Source organism: Microcebus murinus, chromosome 7 (assembly GCF_040939455.1).
Source record: "Microcebus murinus isolate Inina chromosome 7, M.murinus_Inina_mat1.0, whole genome shotgun sequence".
Classification (NCBI taxonomy): Eukaryota; Metazoa; Chordata; class Mammalia; order Primates; family Cheirogaleidae; genus Microcebus; species Microcebus murinus.
In genome coordinates this window covers 90,502,091-90,522,020 of record NC_134110.1, presented here as the reverse complement: position 1 = coordinate 90,522,020, position 19,930 = coordinate 90,502,091, and the positions used below count along the sequence as shown (strand labels likewise).

The 19,930-nt window shown below is 41.6% G+C and overlaps 2 protein-coding genes across 3 annotated transcripts in view; one reads left to right on the top strand and one right to left on the bottom strand.

Annotated features, from left to right (window-relative positions):
- Window positions 1–9,705, top strand: part of TRIM55 (tripartite motif containing 55) — a 45,302-nt gene extending 35,597 nt beyond the window's left edge. For both annotated transcript variants that reach the window (XM_012737187.2, XM_012737185.3), the window contains one exon: window positions 9,276–9,705. In XM_012737187.2, coding sequence (XP_012592641.2) covers window positions 9,276–9,398 — 123 coding nt within the window. In that variant the 3' untranslated portion in view covers window positions 9,399–9,705. The remainder of the gene's footprint in view (window positions 1–9,275) is intronic.
- Window positions 9,706–11,166: 1,461 nt separating this feature from the next.
- Window positions 11,167–13,257, bottom strand: CRH (corticotropin releasing hormone). The gene is made up of 2 exons (XM_012737189.2): window positions 12,973–13,257; window positions 11,167–12,295 (listed from the first exon to the last, which is right to left on the bottom strand). Exon 2 carries the CDS (start codon window positions 12,279–12,281, stop codon window positions 11,679–11,681), a length of 603 nt encoding a protein of 200 aa, XP_012592643.1. The 5' UTR covers window positions 12,282–12,295; window positions 12,973–13,257; the 3' UTR covers window positions 11,167–11,678.
- Window positions 13,258–19,930: the final 6,673 nt, after the last annotated feature.

The following is a 19,930-nucleotide window of genomic DNA, read 5'->3' as shown; positions in this document are numbered from 1 at the left end:
TTCCTTGGCTCTCAGAAACCCACACTTGTGTCCCTAGACCTGAGCCCTCAAGTTTCTCCTCACCCAAAATTCAGTCCTCTTGAAAATATTCTTATTTTTGTAAGCTGGGATAAAAAATGGGCCAAAGTTCCAAGGAGAAGCAACCAGTATGAAGCCCTGCATCTCCACCAGGTACAACAGACAAAAAGATAAAATCATTTTTATGCAAATGACCTTGGAGACCAAACCATACATTCTGATTTCAAGCACAAACATCCACTCCAGCTGCTCCAAGTGTCTGGGAGGTGAGAAGCACAGGAGGATAGAGGGCTGGGAAGCTGCTTTTCTGAGCAAGATTAATTTCACAAGGTATTACAGAGCATTTTGAAAAAATAAAGCAGGAGACCAAGAACATGATTTCCCATGAGTGTGACTATAGGTCCCGTGTTCTTTGAAATGATCCATTTAATTTTCCAAAGCAAACTGAAATGAATGAAATTTTAACTTTGTTCTCTAAATTTAATCGAAGGTTTCAGGGTGTCAAATTATTTTCAAACAGAAATCCCTCCTGAGAGTGATTGCTCCGTGTTTTACGAATTAGGAGATTCAAGCTCACTGATCACTGGTGTGCTGGAATTTCAACTTGATAAAAATAGAGAGAAAACTGATCAGTGCTCAGGATTGGCCTACATTTACTGCAAAACATTGTCCTGGAAATAATAAGAAGTTATGATAGTGAAATGCAGACATTTTGACCCAGAAAAAAAATTATAGAAGGGAGTAAGGTTTTTCTTAACAATTAAGTTTTAAGGGGACTATTATGTTAACACTATTAATGCATTTTCCTTTGCAGCCTACGATTGCAATTTTAATTTTCTAGCCTTCTTTTTTTCCCTTTGTGGGAAAGTGACCTCCTAGTAACTGTCAATTTGGAGGTTTTTCTAGAAGGACACACACACACACAAATCAATACTAAAACTGTAGACTATATTTCTCAGGTTCAAATAGCATCCTGAGTAAATGTCACTTTAATAGGAAGCTAAAATGGATGTATCCATCCGAAAGAGGGAAGGATGATGTAAATTGTGTGAGCAGTATAATGAATTCATTTCCCCTGGCAACCTGTGCCTACAGCTCCACAATTCCGGGACCGCGGGGAGAGCTCTCTGGGGGAGTTGTTATGACACAGCTAGTTGAGCTTCGCTTCCTGTGTTTTTAAATTATTCGTTATTCTGATTTAACCTAAGCCCCCTATTAGTGTTTGTGCATCCTGTGGGTTTTTCCTGTCTTTACTTGTATATCTCAGTGATTTCCATGACATACCTTCCCCCCCCCCCGAGGCAGCCCACGAAGTGAAGAGTTAACGCACCATTGTGTGCGTGCATCCAATGCCTTGCTTTCTCATCTACAGAGTCTTTCATAGACATTTTCTCACTTAAACCTTACAACAGCCCTCTCCTGTGGGACCTGTCAAACTTCCCCATTTCACAGTGGAGAAAAATGAGAGTCCTGGAGGATGTGTGACTTGCTCAGGATCACGGAGTGGCTGCAGCTTGTTGCTCTCTGATCTCCTGTCCTCCTCCACGAGCGTCGTGTGCGGTAGGATAGAATCCACGCCAGCCTCTGAGAAAAGTGAGTGAGGCCCTACTTCACCTTGGTCGATGGAACTGAGACAAAAATCAGCGTGGCCAGGGTGTCCTCTCCTTTGACTCACCTCTAGTGACGGATCAGCACAGCCTCACACAGTCGGGCAGGTCATTTCCAGGCCTCTACCGCTGGCAGGGAGGCGGCTGTCCATGGCAAGTGAGGGCCCCCACTCCGTTAGCTGTAGCCCACGCTGCAGAGCAACCCGCCTCTCCGTCTGCCTCCCAGTGGGGGTTCGCCCTGTCCCCCAAGTCTCACATGCTCAGCAGCTGCCAGCTGCCCCCTTTGCCCTTTGGATCTGTGGTCACTCTTAACCCTCAGCCAGCACTTGATCCTCCCCGTGAGCAAGAGCCTCGAAGTTTCTGAGTCTGAGTTTTCTCAACTGTCAATTGGGTGTAATAATAATACTATCACGTGCCCCTGGGACTTGAGGCCACCCTGTTTGGCTAACACAGGGCAAAGAAGCCTCTGTCTGTGAAGAATTAATGATCTGATTCTTTATAATTCAGTTCTCTTTTCAGAAAGAGTAAGGACACACACACACACACACACACACACACACGACAGGACACACAGTTGTCAGAGCTACAGCTGGAGACTGGCTTTAAGGCTTTGCCAGTCTGTGCTGCCAATGTCCATCACCCGCTCCCCACCTCTCTGGCCCCTCAATTCCTAGACACTGTGTTTGAACCACACCAAACAGAACACTCCACTCCATCCTCCTCCGGGTTAAGAATAAGTGAATGAGCTTGATTTCTTTTTATTTCATGGGCCTCTGGAAATTACTCTGGTTTCTGATCTTCCCTCAGCAAGAAGGAGGCAGCTTATGGCAGCAGAGCCCCCAAATCAGTTCCTTCGCCCACCTCCTCATTCACGTGGTGTGTAAGGCTGTGAATCCTCCCAAGGAAAAGTGCTTCATAGTGAGTGTTTTCCTTCCAGAGCTCTTGTGGGGGCTCCTATTTTCTGCTCTTTGTAGCATTCACAGAGCGTGTGCTCCATTTTCACAGCTCTGGCTTCCCTCCTCAGATATCCTGATTGCTCTGTCCCAAGCAGAAATGTCTGCCTTCCTGTGAAAGAAATGCCCACGAAGGCGGAGCTGGCTAGCAGAGTTTCTGGGGCTCAGACCTTTGGCTGTGAGCCACAGACGATGCCTCAGTTTCTTTTTGGTGAGCGACTGGCCCGGGTTCTTGACTGTACTCGCTTTTCAGGTTAGGAATCTGTAGTGCTGAAGCATCCAAGAGCCTGAGCTTCAAGAATGCTAGGCAGGGGAGCAGGCCAGCACTCGGGTTTGGTCTTTCTGGGTAGGCATTCCAAACATGATCTCAGCATTCCTACTCACACCTGTGCCCGGGTCTGGCTTGGAGTCTCTGCTCCAGTCCAGCAGGTGCAGGGTGGATAGATCCTGGGTCATTGCCCATTCATCAGCCTCAAGTTTGGCCTTACCCTTCCTACCCACATTCCTTTAAGGCAGATGGATTTCAGTATAGATGGGCAAGACTTCTTTTGAGTTGACCTAGAAAGATTGGCATTTAGTCTGCAGTGGTAACCAGACAGATCCTCTGTCGGGTTCAATCTCTAATTGGCATTCACTGTAGCACTCAGAGATTGAGGAGGTGGCAGCATAAATATAGGAACCTGGACACAAGTTCCCTCACTGCTCCTAATGTGTCCCCAATGGCCTGGTATCAGTCACCCCTCAGCGGAAGGCCTGGGCATTCCTAGGTGAAATGCTATCTGGCAGGGGTATACACTGAGCCATCGTCACCCATCCATGTCTTCATTGCAGTGCAGCTTATCAGATTGATGACTGTCACTTGGCAGAGCCTCGCAGAATGGAACTCAAGACAGGTAGATTTTAATGGAGCTGAGTCATGGGCAGTGAAGACAGTAGTCATCCTGGGAAGGGCTGACGCTGGCACACCACAGAGGCCCTGGGCAGCTTGGGGACAGCTTGAGGGCACTGGTCACTGAGGAAAATAAGCTTGTTCTTCTACTTTGGGCCAGCTAGAATATAATGCCCGCCCTAACTGTGGCTACCCAGACTTGCGTCAGAGTGAATGTCATTTCGTTCAGTGCCTCATGTGGGGCAAAACAGACTTAGGTAAAGAGGGCTGCTGGTATTAGCCCCCCGCCAGTCTTGCCCCGATTATACCCCCTACGCCAGGTGCCCAGGACTCATCTGCCCTCAGGTGAACCTCGAAGGCAGTTTCATGCCTTCGTTGTCAAGAATCTTGCCATAAGACAAACTTTGGTTCTTTTTGTTTGAATTAGCCATCACCTTTAGCATAAAAATCAAGCCTCTGTTGACCATTTTACTTTCTTTTGACACTTGCATATTAAAAAAACCACCTGCTGTTAAGAGCAACACATTTGTGTGCCTTTAGAGGACAAGAAGGTAACATGAATGAAAAACCAGGCCAGGCCGGGGAGCAGAGAGATGTTGATAGAAGCATAAATACAAAACACAGCTTGCTTTTCTTTGAACTCTGCTCTGAGCATAGCAGCTGGACAAGCGCAGCGAGAAACGAGAAACGGCAGCTGAAACCAGCCTTGCGCGCAGGGGCGGCCGGGAGCATCCTCCGTCTGCCCAGCTCTCTGTGCTGCCCAGCTCTCTGTGCTGCCCAGCTCTCTGTGCACGCTCTGGGCTGCTAAATGTCTGCTTTGTCCAGAGAACCTGCAAATCTAGATTTTAATGTGATATCCCTTGAGCTTTTAAAAACATTCGTTGTAAAAAACACAGAGCATAACATTTACTATCCTAACCATTTCCAAGTGTACAGTTCAGTAACCTTAAGTCTATTCACGTTGTTGTGCAACCAATCTACAGAACTTTTTCATCTTGCAAAACTGAAACTCTATATCTGTTAAACAAAACCTCCCCATTCCCCTCTCCCTCCTGGTAACCATCATCCTACTTTCTGTTTCTATGAATTTGACTACTCTGGGTACCTCATATAAGTGGAATCATTTAATATTTGCCCTTTTGTGTCTGGCTTATTTCACTTAGCATAAGGTCCTCAAGTTTCATTCATGTTGTGTAGCACATGTCAGAATTTCCTTCCTTTTTAAGGCTGAAAAGTATTTCATGGTGTGTACATACCATATTTTGTTTATCTACTTCTCCATGGTTAGACACTTGGGTTGCTTCTACCTTTTGGCTATTGTGAATACTGTTGCTGTGAACATGAGTGTGCAAATACCTGCATGGATTCCTGATTTTAATTCTTTTGAGTATAGAACTGGAATTGCTGGATCATATGGCAACTTTGTTTAATTTTTTGAGGAACCTCTATACTATTTTCTATAGCATCTGTTATTTTACGTTCCCACCAGCAGTGCACAAGGGTTCCAATTTTACCACATCCTTGCTCCTAGATTTGTAACGTTTTCATGTTTTTTCAAAATACCATGCAGACGCCCAATTCAGGTCAAGCAAACACTGTCTGTAACCTGGAACTGTCCTGTGGACGGTGACAGGTGGCCACAAGCCTCTGGCAGAATGCATGCTCCTTAATCCTCACCAACAAGGAATGGTTCTCGATGGCATAACTTGTCAAGGATGATGTCTGTGCATCATGCAGCTCTGGGTGGGAGTGCCTCACCTCACCTGTCTTTGTGTAGTACACCATAGCACCATAATCTGACAATAATATTTTCCTCTTAAAAGACATTTGATAGTAACAGAAAAAAAATCAAAGGAAAATGAAAGATTTTGTGTTCTTGAGTTATTCTGGTTCATGATTACCCAGAACTCCCAGTCAGCCTCATGTAAGAAAAATGGTTTTTCCTCCTAGCAAAACCACATCACCCCCTTCTGCTGGTCTTCTGTAGATCTCAACTGAATTGCATCTGACAGTTGAGATGGCGGGAAAATGCCACCTCTCTATTCAATTTTCCAGTTTCCTTTGCCTAGAAGTCACATTTGTCATATCATCTGTAGCCTCATAGTGATAGAGCACAGTGTTGAATGATGGTTGTATGTCTGTTTGTTTGTTTTATCACCTGAGGAAAATGTGTACAATTTAGAAATACAGTCATGTACTGCATGACCACATTTTGGTCAACAATGAACTGCAAGTACGACCATGGTCCTGTAAGATTATCATGGAGCTGCCCTATACAGGTGTACCATTTTGTATCTTTTATATTATATTTTTACAATACCTTTTCTATGTTTAGATACAGAAATACTTACCATTGTGTTACAGTTGCCTCCACTATTGAGTACAGTAATATGTGCACAGGTTTGTAGCCTGGGAGCAATAGGCTGTACCATATAGCCTAGGTGTGCAGTAGCCTGTAGCATCTATGTCTGTGTAAGTGTGCTGTATGATGTTTGCACAATGACGAAGTCAAGTAATGATGCATTTGTTAGAATGTATATCCATTATTAACACATGACTGTAACATGGCGCTAGCAATCCCTTTTATACATTATCAGACTAAACTGGAATGCAGGACAAGCTCAACGGCAGGTAGAGGAGATCAGTGCTTATAACTCTCTGTCCTTGGGTCTGCTTCATGGGCCATCAGTATTCCCAAGAAATAGCATTTCCTATGATGAAGGAGAGCCAGCACTTAGAAAACTATTAATATTTAAGGGGACACATATATACAGTTCCAGCTGGGGAGTGCTATAGGAAAAATGTCTGTTTTTGATTTGATGGGCTGTGCTTATAGAAAGGAGGTTTCTAGATCTTTAAGTCTTTCCTTTATGAGGTAGCCATATATAAAGTTGGGCCTCTCAGAGATCTACTGAACAGGGTCATGGCTGGCCATGATTGCAACACATTGAAGGTATTAAATCATTTAAATGATGTCCAGTTCTGTAAAGATGAGATTGTAAATGCGACTGTATTGCCTTCCTGGGGGTTCAGTGCTGTTGTATGTGGTTCACCATAAACAGTCACCAGGTGATGCCTCAGAGGAGCCTCTTCACTGCTGTAAGGAAGAAGGGGGAGGGGGGATGGAGGAAGAGAGGGGTAGGAGGGAAGGAAGGAAAGAAGGAATGAAGGAAGAACCTAATTAAGTGAAGAATGTATAAAGTGCTTTATGTGTGGTGCTTTATTTATTCCGTCCTTTACAACAACCTTGTGAAGTGGGCTTTCATCTCTGTTTTACAAAAGAGAAAACTAAGGCTCAGAAAGGTTAAGTAACTTGTCCAAGTTGTATAGCTAGTAAGTGGTTGGTCTGGGATTCAAAACTAGGCTAAGTCTCTTTGCACAGAACTTCCCTGCTGAGATGGTGGTTGGTGGGTCCTTAGTTTATATAAACAAGACCAAAGAGGTGATGCCATCATCTAAAGATACTTAAGATAATCTCTACTCTTGCCCCTACTCTGACACTGGTTTTTCTTCTCTGGAAGATAGCATTGGTCCATATCGTTTGGAGGAAAACCTAATAACTGCCTGGACATGTGGGGGTGTAGAAGAAGCAAACTCAAACTATTTAATCTCAAATTTTGAAGGCTATAGGGTATTAACACTAAAACATTTTAAAAGAAAGATAGATTTTTTTTTTTTTTTTGAGACAGAGTCTCGCTTTGTTGTCCAGGCTAGAGTGAGTGCCATGGCGTCAGCCTAGCTCACAGCAACCTCAAACTCCTGGGCTCCAGCGATCCTTCTGCCTCAGCCTCCCGAGTAGCTGGGACTACAGGCATGCGCCACCATGCCCGGCTAATTTTTTATATATATATCAGTTGGCCAATTAATTTCTTTCTATTTATAGTAGAGACGGGGTCTCGCTCTTGCTCAGGCTGGTTTTGAACTCCTGACCTTGAGCAATCCGCCCGCCTCGGCCTCCCAAGAGCTAGGATTACAGGCGTGAGCCACCACGCCCGGCCGAAAGATAGATTTTAATCTCTACTACAGAAAAGCATAAACATTCATGCACAATCCAAAAGCAGACCCAATAGCTTGCTAGCCACCAGCAGTTTCCCAAAGATGATATCCTTCTGCCAAAAATATCTTACCCCACTTGTTTCACCCTTTAGATATTTGAGAACTGCAGTCATGGAATTTTCCTCTAGATTGAGAATTGCCTTTTAAAAAAAGAGGGCATAAAATGGATCCTGATGGTCTGGTCCTGCAGGCAGAATTCAGTCTTCACTCATACTGAATGGTTAGAAAAATATCAGTGATATGCCCAGGACACTTGCTTTTTGTGTATGTTTATGGTTTTGTTTTTTGTTTTTTTGTTTTTGGATTAGTGAGGGTAAGGTGGGTATGGTGCAGAAAAGAAGAGTTTGGCCTGTACAGATAGGCACAGGATTCTGTCAAGATGATGTTTAATTCCACTTCAGTTTCAAGAAGCATCTAACCCATCACCATAGAATCTAGTAATGTCCTTTTTCAAAAAGCCCAATTTCACTTGATGCCTCAACTATTCCTTCATAGAATACTGCATACTTCAGTTTTATTCCACTGTGGCCAGTGTGCTTTGTAGCCCTTCTTAACTTTCTGGCAGAGAGCAATGTGGCAGTGTTAGGTGTGATCCCAAAGCCATAAAGACTTGGGATCATTTCATTTCTCTTGACCCATCGTCCCCAAACATATGTTTATGGTAACATCCAATCAGGTGCAAGCCAAGAATTCGTTCTTCTCTCAAAGCTATTTCAAGTGGCAATAAAACAACATACTTAACAAAGTTCTGCTTTGCCTGTGCCAGATATTGTCCGTTCGTATAGCGGCTTCATAAAATCGCCCGGGGTTGCTGAGCCGAATGCATGTGGCTCCCTCATTGCTTTTGAATCAGTGGCATTCTAATCTGGTGGGATAGTTTTACCAGTAACGTGCTCCGAATGTGTTTGCTCGTTTATCCATCATCCTCCTGGGAAGAACTGCGTTTGTCATGGTGCCTTTAAATGTAAAGAGTTCGAGTTTATAAAATTGAACTGTATTTCAGCAATGCTTCTTTTTATGAGTGTCCTTCATTTCATTAAGTTGTTAGTTTTAAAACCCAAAACAACATGAATAAATATTAATTATTATTCAGATTAGGTTAACCTATGTCTGTCAGGTATTCATAAAAGATAGTTATCTCCTTAGAAATAATTGATATTAGATTTGATTTGATATAGATGTTATCAGATTTTATTACCTAGAGAAAAAAAATCCTGTTTAGTTTGCCCAAAACTAAGCCTGCAGTTTTGCAAAACTATACGAAATACATATATATGTATTGTATATATGTACTTAGTATAATGTATATAGATGTTAGAAACTTCTTACTTTAGCAGTGGAAGGATTCTATTATAGGCCCTGTCATGTGGTAAAGCAATGTCAGTTAAATTAGGAATTTGTTTTTATTCTGCAAGCTTTTCTAAGCCCAAATTCCCATTAGTTTCAATGAGACTTTCATGTATAAATGGACTTTTATAAAAAAGTAGACTGGACTCTTTTTCCCAAGGGCTTTCCTCCACTGCATGCATTACTGTTGTCCCTTTGTGTATCATGAGTGTGAATTACTTTCATGCCTTTTGGCCATAGCCAAGGTAACCTGAGCTTGCTTCCCAGCCCTAATAATAATTATGTCCCATATAATAATAATAGCTGGTATTATTATTATCTTTTCTCCTTAGTAAAAAAGTGATTGGGCCCATCTAAAAAGGACTGGCTGCTTCTTTCTCTGATTCACATTTTCTTGTGTTGCAGAGTGGCTGTGAAGCCCCTCCCCTCCAGGGACAGGCTGCAGCTCCAGGGAGTGGGAACGGAGCTGATTCTGAGCCGGCTCGCCACGTCTTTTCCTTTTCCTGGTTGAACTCCCTAAATGAATGATGTTCATTCCAACTGCTGCTCCCGTGTCTGCCTGGCTGAGATGCACACAGGCGGCAGGGAACCTAGGCGAAGTTAATATGATGCAGAGAATGAAAGGGACCCCTGAACAGAATTTCTGCCAAACAAAACCAAACCCACAACTTTTAATTCCAGATGACTTCCCTAACACATTGAGGAAGAAGAATACTTTGGGAAAATAGTTGCAGAAAACACTGGAAAAAAGAAACATGAACTTATGCAAATCTTTCATGGTGTGGGAAACACTATTAAGGATGTGTAGGTGTGGTATGTGTGTGCGTCATAAAAAGTGGCAAATGTTGAAAAAAGTGGGCACTACACTCTTGTCCTAATAGGCACTGGCTTTTTGTGATTATATCATAGTAGCTCTTATTTACTTTCCTCTTTGACAATGCAGGTGGTCAGTGAAATTCAGTGTCAATTCAGAAGTGACTGATTTATCAATATATGGACAAAAGGTAAATCATTGACCAAAGCTATGAAATGTTTCACAAAGTTTTCCTCTTTTTCATAATAGATATCATGGGATGGTATATCCAGAAATGTTCTTTGAATTTGGTGACACTTTCATAGTCCAGAGGCTGAAGGCCTAGGACATCTCTTGTGATACTTTTCTAGTCTTAGTTTTAGATAATATTAGGCATTTAATGACAAAGGCCTTTCAACAGGAACTGTCTACTTTCTCATGTATCTACTGTGGCACCAATCTGGTAAATTATAGAAAAACTGCATGTATTTAAATGTGTGTACACATACATCACACATTAAAAATATATGTATATTTAAATCATGCTTAATTTGTCTCACCATAATGCCTCCTTCAGAACATAAGTCTAACTTTACTCTTTATGAACTCTTAAATAAATGCTGTTTTTAAAAACTTAGTCTTATGATTTATTCAGTGTTTCATATTATCTTATTAATTTATTAGTTATTTATATTTCAAGGGTCCCAAGGGAAGAAACAAAATTAATTTTGAAGTATTAAACAATTAATTGCATTTTTTAGAACTATAAACTACCAAAGGCAAATGCATTGTAAAACTAATTAGATATGCTGTTCAGTTTTAGAAGTGAATAAAGATTGTTCATGTTGCTCAAAGTGATAAAGGTTGGCATAGACATAAATGTGGAGGGTATTTGTGTAGTTATTAAAATCAAAATGTTCCTTATAAGAAAATTTTTCCCAAGTGCCATTTTATAACAACTAAATTTAGTTTTCTGAAGTGGAGATGCTATCAAGTTTCTCCTATTAGAAGTAGTCATTGGAAAATAGCTTAGAAAAAAAGGTTTTTTTCATGGCACCAAAGTAGTAGTTTGATAAAAAATGAATCTCTCTCATAGAAAAAAATGCACCATTTTGGCCATACAGTTTGGAGGAATGCCTGCTTTGACACCTCTGTTTTCATCTTTCCCCACTCTCCCCAGTTATTTCACATCTTACAATCAATCAGGGTTAAATGTTATTTCCATTATAAATTGATCTTTCCTTTATAGAATTACCAAGTTTTAGACGTGGAAGCAACTTCCCAAATTATTTAACTCAACCTCAGAGTAATTGTCTGAAGTGTAGAGAGGAGCCCCAGGCAATTGCACAGTCTGTGTGAGCCACTGACACATGTTTGTATTTTCAGTAGAAAATAAAATGCGGGAAGTTTTGTTTTGTTTTTTCCTTGTGCTGAGGACAATTGGGAAGAAGCTAAGAGCTGAGAGTATTTCCAGTGTATGAACATTGAAGAGGAAAAATAAAGTCACAATTACCTTTGCAGCTTTTATTAAAAATATAAATATCCAACATTCTCTTACACAACCAAACTGACCAAGGATTGGAAAGATGTTTTATTACTGAAACGTTTACAAGAAAAAGTTGATCCAAAGAGCTTACAGATTTTGTCTTAACCCACCCAAGAGAACGGCATTCTCTTTGGCTCAAACAACAACAAAAACAATTAGGTGCCTTCTGTCTGCTTCTTCAAAACGTGTCTTCCCGGATCTACCTTCTCTTTAAAACACCACTAAAAGACACCTGGAAGTGGAAACTAAAAGTAGACGATACAAATAACATTGTGTTGTTACTGCACGTGAATACACTTTGTGCATGCTAATTAAGGGGGATAGGCTCTCTCCCTGTACATCCTCTATGTTTCAAGCTATATAAAAATAAACAAATGGTATCAGAGCAGCGCTATAGTACAGAATACTGTAATTTTTTTTTTAATTTTTTTGTGCTAAATGCAGAATCTTTTTGGCCAAACGCACCGATTCACTTTCCAATGATCTCCATCAGTTTCCTGTTGCTGTGAGCTTGCTGCGCTAACTGCTCGGCCCTGGCCATTTCCAAGACTTCCCGGAGGAGGTGGAAGGTGAGATCCAGGGAGATGGGCGGCTCCTCCGACCGCCTCTCCCTCTCCGGTGCCTCCTGGTGGCCGCCGAGGGCGCTCTCGGCGCCGCGCTCCGCGAGAGCCGCGGGGCTGTCGAGCGGGCGCCGAGGCGGCAGCAGCTGCTGCAGCAACACGCGGAAAAAGTTGGCGGCCGCCTGGTCCGGCGCGGGGCGGCCGCCGCTGCCGCCGGCGAGGAGCGAGGGGGCGGGCGGGACGGCGGCGGCGTTGGGGCTCTTGTGGAGGCTCCCCAGGCGCAGGAAGTACTCCTCTCCCATGCGGAGCAGGACGGGCCGAGGCTGCGGCCGCTGGGGCTGCTGGAGCTGCTCGGGCTGCGGCGGCGGCTGCAAGAAATCCAGGCGCTGCGGCGACTGCGGAGCCTGCCGGGCGCCCGGGGCCGGCCCCCTGCTGAGGAGGGCCCCGCAAGGCGGGCAGGGCAGCAGGGCCACCAGCAGGACGCCCGCGGACACGAGCAGCGGAAGCCGCATGTTAGGGGCGCTCGCTGCGGCACAGAGGTGGGCGCGGGCAGAATGAGAAGGGAAGAGAGAAAGAAAGAGTTGGTCAGAGTTTATAGCTCAACTGGGAGGTGCCCCGGGGTCTTCCTACGGGACACCCCCAGACTCGCCGGGCTCGGGCCTCCGGGGTCCGGGCGGGCGCTGTCCGCGGTGCTGAAGCGCCTGGGGAGCGGGGAAGGGGACGTCCGCTGCGCTCAGCACCAAAGCCCTCGCACGGCAGGAGTGACCCTTCTTTGGAGACCCCAAAGGGACGGTCCCTGAGTCCTCTACTTAAAGGTCCCCAAAACTGATACCCCGAGCCCAGAGAAAAGCCACAAATGTAAAGTCTCACTCGTGCTGACCAGCCCCCTTCTGGATATTTCAGCATTTTCTACCAAATTGAGACTGCCTCCTCCTCCTCCTCTGTCTCCGTCCCTACCCTGGCTTCCTTCTGGGGTGGGGGTCAGTCTATAGATGGGGGGTTCTTTATGCAGCCAGCGAGGAGCAACTTGCTGTTCGGGTAACTATGAGCAGCCGTCTAAGTTTGCTTTTGCCACATCCCAGCCGCTACTGGCATCTTGAGGCACCGTCCACGCACACACACGCACACACACGCCCGCACAGGGGCACGGCGCGGCGGCCCAGGCCGCGCAAGCCCCGCGCGTTCCGTCCAGGCGCTCCCTACCTTCCCCGGCGCTTCGCAGGTGAGCCGGGCGCCGCCGCCTCTCTGCACAGGGACGTCTCCGGCTTTCTCTGGAGGTTTTCTTTCCTTCTCCTTTCTGTCTCCCTCTCTTTCTCTTTCTGTCTTCTCTTTCCCTCCGGTCCCTCAAGAGACTTGGGCTCCGAGTTTCTCCACACCAGAGCCTGGAGTGGGATTTTATAGCGTCGACCCTCTTCAGAAAGCACGCAGCATCTGCCTAATAAGCTGACGCTCTCTTGACAGCTCGATTGCGTGCTGCCTCTGCTCCTGCATAAATCATAGGGCCTGCCAAGGAGCGAGGGGCAGAATTTTGCTATCTCAACACTGAATCTCACATCCAATTATATCAACAGATATTTATCGCCTTTTTGGTGACGTCAAAGAGCCCTAAAATGGAAGGGCTTCTTATGACTTGTCCATTGACAAAAATTCTTGAATGAAATTTCCCAAGTGTGAAAACATACTGGCCTCTTACTATGAAAGGCCAAAATAGAGGCTGGAAAAGAGACAGCAGATGAAAGGAGGAAGGGAAGTGGGAAGGCAGGGAGGTCTACCAGTGCAGTCCTGCCAGGAAAGCAGTGACAGGGAGTGGATCTGGATCCTCCCTGTCCCTCTCCCTCCTAACCTCTCTGGCCGGCTGTTTCTAACTGACAGTGTCTGAAAATACCCCCTCGCTAAGGACAAGGAGTGCCACCATCTTTCTGCCTGGAGAAGAATGAGGAGCCAGGAGGTGGGAATGCAGGGACATTCAGCTTTTAAACTTCTCTCTGTTTTTTCCTCCTAAAAGCAGATAAAGGAATTATGGATCCACAACAACAAGACCAAAAAGTCTCTTAAAAAGCAGCTCAAGTTTTTCAAATGATGACAAGCGCTACCGCAATGATGAAGGGGCACAAACCAGGGTTAATCAGGGGCACGGCAAGGATTTCAGGTTCTTTGAGAATTTCACTATTCCTCCTTTGTCTCTCCTCTCAGAATCTGAAATTGTGGACTTTTCTATTCCTAAACTAAAGATAGAGAGGAACAGTGAGAGGTGCATAAGTTAAACAATCTTTTATTTAGCCTACTCAATGCAAACCCAGTGAGAGAGGCATTCATTCTAACTTCCTATTTTATGTTTATGTTGCAATAGGCTTGCACTGCTTGACAACAAGGCTGAATTCATTCAGTCACATATTTTCATTGATGAATATTGAGTCTGCAAAAAGGTAATCTCATTCATTTCACCTTCAAATACTATCAACATCCATGATAGGATTCCTATCAGGGGCACTCAGCATGTTATTTTTTTTATCATTTCTATTTCCAAATTCAAATGTGCTCCATGTGAGCTTAATAAATAAATAAAAGCTCTCCGGCACTACCACAGAATGGAATGCTAAGCCTACAAAACCACACCCAAATTTTGAATTAAATTGACACTAACATATAGGTGGGAGGCAGTTACCTTTAATTCTGCAATTCAAAATGCAATTCCAAACTCTGGTGTCTGTGATTCAATTCAGCTTCCAGATAACCATCAGAGTTGTTTATCAGAAATTTTCTATTCCTCATTTCTGGTTACCTCTGCTGCTTCCTTTGTAGCTGATGTGACAAATGATGCAATGCATATTTCAACTCCTATTTTGGGTCTATACCAATCCACAACTGCTCTTAGAAACAAAAGGAAGGCAGGGAGAGAAATGCTGACAGTTTTCAGAAAAGCCAGCCCATAGTTGGATTGCTGCACTGTATATTATGTACTTTTGACATAGAGAACAGAAAAATAAATGTGCCTACTGGGAAAGATATGAGTTGTTAATGGAAGATCATGATTATGAAAAATGGTTGAGTTTCTAGAGGAAAGCTGCATTTACATTGGTAGGAAGGCATATAGAACTTTTGTTTTTGTTATTGTAGGCTTTTTTTTTAAAGTAGAAACAGATCTCAACGTTTTTGCTTACTTTACTTTATGACCCCTTTTCTGTCTCCGTTAGCAGATTTCAGCTTGCATGTCAATCTGGAGATGAAAAGTTGATTTGGAAGCAGAAGTTGCAGTAAATGGGCACAGAAGAGGACCTAGGAAAGGGATAGAACTATGTGTTTAGCTGGGGAGGTCTGGGGGGATCTTCCAGAGAATTCATACAAGTTGTGAGCTCTGACTAACCTATTCAGATCTCTCTCCCATTGCACCATCTGGAAGATGTTGTTCGAGTATAGCTCCACATCACTGTTGAGTCCTTGCTGTGAAGTTCTCCTGGAGTAGGTCATTGGTGGGACCAAAGTGGCTCCAATTGGGGTTAAGGAACAAAAGTCCTAAATCCCAGAGGAGGAAGATCCCTACTCACCACAGTTTATCAAAAGTTAGATCTCATTAAATCACCCAAATGTTCACATTAGAAATGACTTGAAGCAATCACTTGGTTTAAATAAGAACCAGAAAGGTTAAGTGACTTACCTAAAGTCACTCAGTTAGTTGTGGTAAAATCAGAATTAGAACCCAGTTCTTTTGATTACCAGCCCATATTACTTGCATAATGTAGCAATACCTTTTGAACTTCCTCTTCTAGCAGAGGCACATGAACAAATTGAGGTGAGAAGATGAATTTAGATATAGCAACATATTCGCACACCAATCCTGGGGTACCTTTTCTTAGACTTTCCTTATATTGGTTAAATCTCCTAAGACATGAGAACACACAGATTCTCTCTGCATGCTGATGTCCCTGGCACCTGATTTTAAATCTCTGTGTGCACACTGCACTTTACCTTTCAGCCACATCTCGTCATTATTACATAAGGGTTTTAAATGTATTATCAATTTAAAATGTATTCATTTGATTGTTTTACCTTAAGTGACTTTGGAAAAAAGTAATCTTTTGATAAAGTATAGAGGATAAGAGAGGGTCTTGAAGTTACGATATAGATCTGTGACTGGAGAAATAACACAATGCAAAGGACTTATATGTGCAGTAATCTAAATACCCAGGTCCATAAAAATCACCACTGACAGATCTGATCTTACATGTAGGAGTAACTTCTTGAAGGAGTCATTAGATAACCAATTTAAATGCCTTTAGAACTCAGAAACACAATCCAACAAACATGGGCACAAGAACAGGGATTATTTCATGTTTGAAATCATATTTTTAATAACATAATATAGGGTATAGGTATATTTAAATAGACATGGTACAACAGTCTAATTAATGAAGAAATATCAGAAATAATAAACAACTACTTGGCATATTTCTGTCACCTGTGGTCTGCTTGTACCTTCACTTGTTTCTATTAGCAAAGCTCATGGCAAACAAGTACAGTCTCCAGGTTTGCTGACTGAAACATTTGTTGAAATGAATCTACCATCTGAAATGACAGGCTTCAAAAATGTCTAGGGTGGACATGTGGTATGGTAATTGCTTATAACTGCTCTTTAGATAGATCAGTAGCTGCCTTCTGCTTCTACAGGAGGGCTAGGGAACGACTCCTGAATAGCAAAATATCTAACTGCTAACTGTAACAACTTTTATTCTTCTCTTCTGATTGTCAAAGCCAAACATTCTCATTGTAGAAAATTTAGAAAAATTAGAAAAGTATAAGGAAGAATACAAAATTACTCAGATTACCAGAACCTAAAGATAGTCACAGTTATTATTTTGTTTTTGAGTATTTTTCCTGAGCTCATATATTTTATGTAATTGAAATAACACTGTGTTCCTAGTAGTGAATGTCTGATTTAAAAAAAAACCTCTTATTTTAAAACTTAAAAGTAATTAAGAGAGTAAATTTTAAATGTTTTCACCACAAAAAAATAGTATTGAGGTAATGAATATGTTAATTAGCTTCATTTAGCCATTCCACAATGTACACATATATCAAAATATGTTGTACACCATAAACATATACAATTTTTAGTTGTCAATTTACATTAATTAATCTATTAATTACAAAGTAATTTGTTGAAGGAAACTTTCCCAGATTCCTAGATTAGGTTTAGGACCTGTGCTTTATATTTTCCTAACATCATGAATGTCCTTCACCATAAAGCTCACATTTTGTTATAAGTACTAGTACAATGTGAATCTTCCTTGTTGGACTACTAGCTGTTTGGCAAGGCCTCAACTGTCTTTCTAAGTTGCCATATCCATTTCTTTGGCCCAATCATGGTAGATGCCCACTAAGCTCTTAAATGAATGAAATACAGAAAATCTGTCGAATGAATGAAGTATGGAAAAATTCCCCATAAGGTTATCATCGAGAAATAACTAAATAACATTTTAACTAAAACTTTATAGCCTACTTTTTTCCACTAAAAATTATATCTCAAACATTTTTCTATATCTAAATTATCTAAATGCCTTTGTTTTTTTACTGCACGGTACTCCATCAAGGAGCTATGCCAAAGTTTCTATTCATTCCTCATTTCTCATCCCTAAGGACCTGCTTTTTGGTTTCTTGTATATCTTACCATTCCACCTTTAAGTAACACACCCACAGAATTATTCCCTGATCCTTCAAATATAAACAATATCTCTTAACTCCCAGATTGTGAGATGAAAATATTAGTGTCCCTTCAGTTTTTCATGTGTAGTACCCTCCTGTACCTTGATCTCTCAGGTCTTTCCCCTCTTTTTAACACCTCTCTCCTTGAGTGCTGGAACCTGCTGCTTTCAAACCAGTTACTTTCCAAATCTGGTGCACAACTGTCTTCCTGGAATTTCTCTTTTCTGCTTTCCTGGATTGAATTCACGGTCCAAAATCACATGATTTATTCCTTCTTGATTTCTGCATTTTATTTTGCTAGGGAACATCTTCAGATAGCTTTCTAAAAAAGGATTTATATGACAGGTACATTTTCTGATTTTTTGCATTTCTTAAAATGGTTTTATTTTATTCATATGCTTTCATGATACTTCAGCAAGATGTACAGTTTCAAGTTAAAAATAATTTTCCTTAAGTAAATAAATACTTAAAGCAGAACTTTAAGTATTGATCCCTTGTGTTGTATTATCCAGTGCTGCTGATACAAAATCCAATGTCATTCTGATTCTCATTTCTTACAGGGCCTTTTAATTTTTCTTATTCTGCTATGAAGCTTTTAGTTTCTTCTTTTTGTTGTTGATGTTATGAAAATTTGCAATGGTCTTTAGGTCTTTTTTTCATTTACCCATTTTAATTTGGAAACTCTTAACTCTTCAAGTGTGGAAAAACCTCTTGTATTATTTCTATGATAATTTCTTCCATTTTCTCTATTCTTTCTTTCTGGGTCATCTGCTATGAGTTGTTACTCTTCTGTTGGTCCTCCATGTTTATTACTTTCTTTTTCTTTTAGAACCTTTTGTTTTGGGTTCTACTTTTTGGGAGGGCTCTTAAATATCTAGGTCATTAAATATGAAATGTTCAATTTTGAATCAAAAGTGTAGTTTATTATATCTCAGACAAGAAGCAGTACAATTAATCAAAGTATGCACCTAAGTTATCAACAGAGTTTTGTCATTTTAATGGTAGCTTGTTTATGCCAGCAGTGAATAAACCTGGAAAGCAAGTGGCAATAAAATCACAAAAGATGTTTTCCACAGTTTCTTGAGAATTGAATATTCTTCCTTGCAAGAAGTGGTCCAAAGCCTGGAAGAAGTTGTAGTCAGTTGGTGCAAGGTCTGGTGAATATGCTGGATGACAGAGTTTTTCCAAGTCCAGCCTCTGTAGTTTGAGCAGCATTGTTTGTGGCACATGTGGTAGAGTGCTGTCTTGCAGGATAATTAGCCTATCTCTGTTGACCAATCTCAGATGCTTAATTACAAGCATCCTCATCATTTCATCCAGCTGGTTGCAGTAGACATCTGCTGTAATCGACTCACCAGGTTTCATGAAGCTGTAGTGGATAATACCAGAGCTGGATCACCAAACAGACACCATGAGCTTTTTATGATGAATGTTTGGTTTTGGGCTGCATTTTGCCACTTAGTCTTTATCCAAACATTGTGTCAAATGCTTGCGATTGTCAAAAGGAATCCATTTTTCATCACATATAACAATATGGTGTAGAAATGTTTCACTTTTATGTCGTGACAGCAAAGAAAGGCAAGCTTTGAAACTATTTCTCTGCTGACATTCATTTAATTCATGCGGAACCCATCTATCCAGCTTCTTTACCTTGTCAATTTGTTCAAATGGTCCAATATTGTTAGAATAGTAATGTCAAACCTTGCTGCTAATTCACAGGTAGGTCGAGATGGATTCACTTCCATGTAGCTTTCAGCTCATCATTATCCATCTTGGTCTCAGGTCGCCCACGTGGATTACTTTCAAGATTAAAATCACCAGAATGGAACTTCTCAAACCATCGACATACTGTGCCTTCATTAGCCACATCCTTCCCAAACATTTCATTGATATTTCGAGCTGTCTGTGCTGCATTGGTCCCATGACAGAACTTACATTTAAAAATAACACGAATTTTTGATTTATCCATGGTTTCATAAAAATTACTCTAAAAAAATGTGAAAGATAATCACAAGTCAAAACATGTGTTTGAAAGACTGAGGAGGTACCTAGCAATAAAACAAGAAGTGTCAAAGTGAAATGTCAGTAATATCAACTGTCAAACTTAGTACTTAAGGAAATTGGACATTTCATACTTAATAACCTAACATATCTTCCATCTCTTCAGTTACTTTTATTTTACAACTCTATAGTCAATGTCCAGGATTTTTATTCTTTCTCCATTTCCTTTTTATAATCCCCATTCTTTCTTTATGGTGCAATGTTCTCTTATTAACTAGAAGGTTTCTAAATTTTCTTTCTTTCCCTGAATTATCTATTCCATCCAGAAACATTTTTAAATTTTTATTTATCTTAGTTTCTCAATTTTATGCTGGAGATTTTCCTTAAATCTGTTAAGGCGACTCTGTGCATGAATGGTTGCATTCTGTTATGTAAGAAGTAGTCAGTACAAAGCTGATCA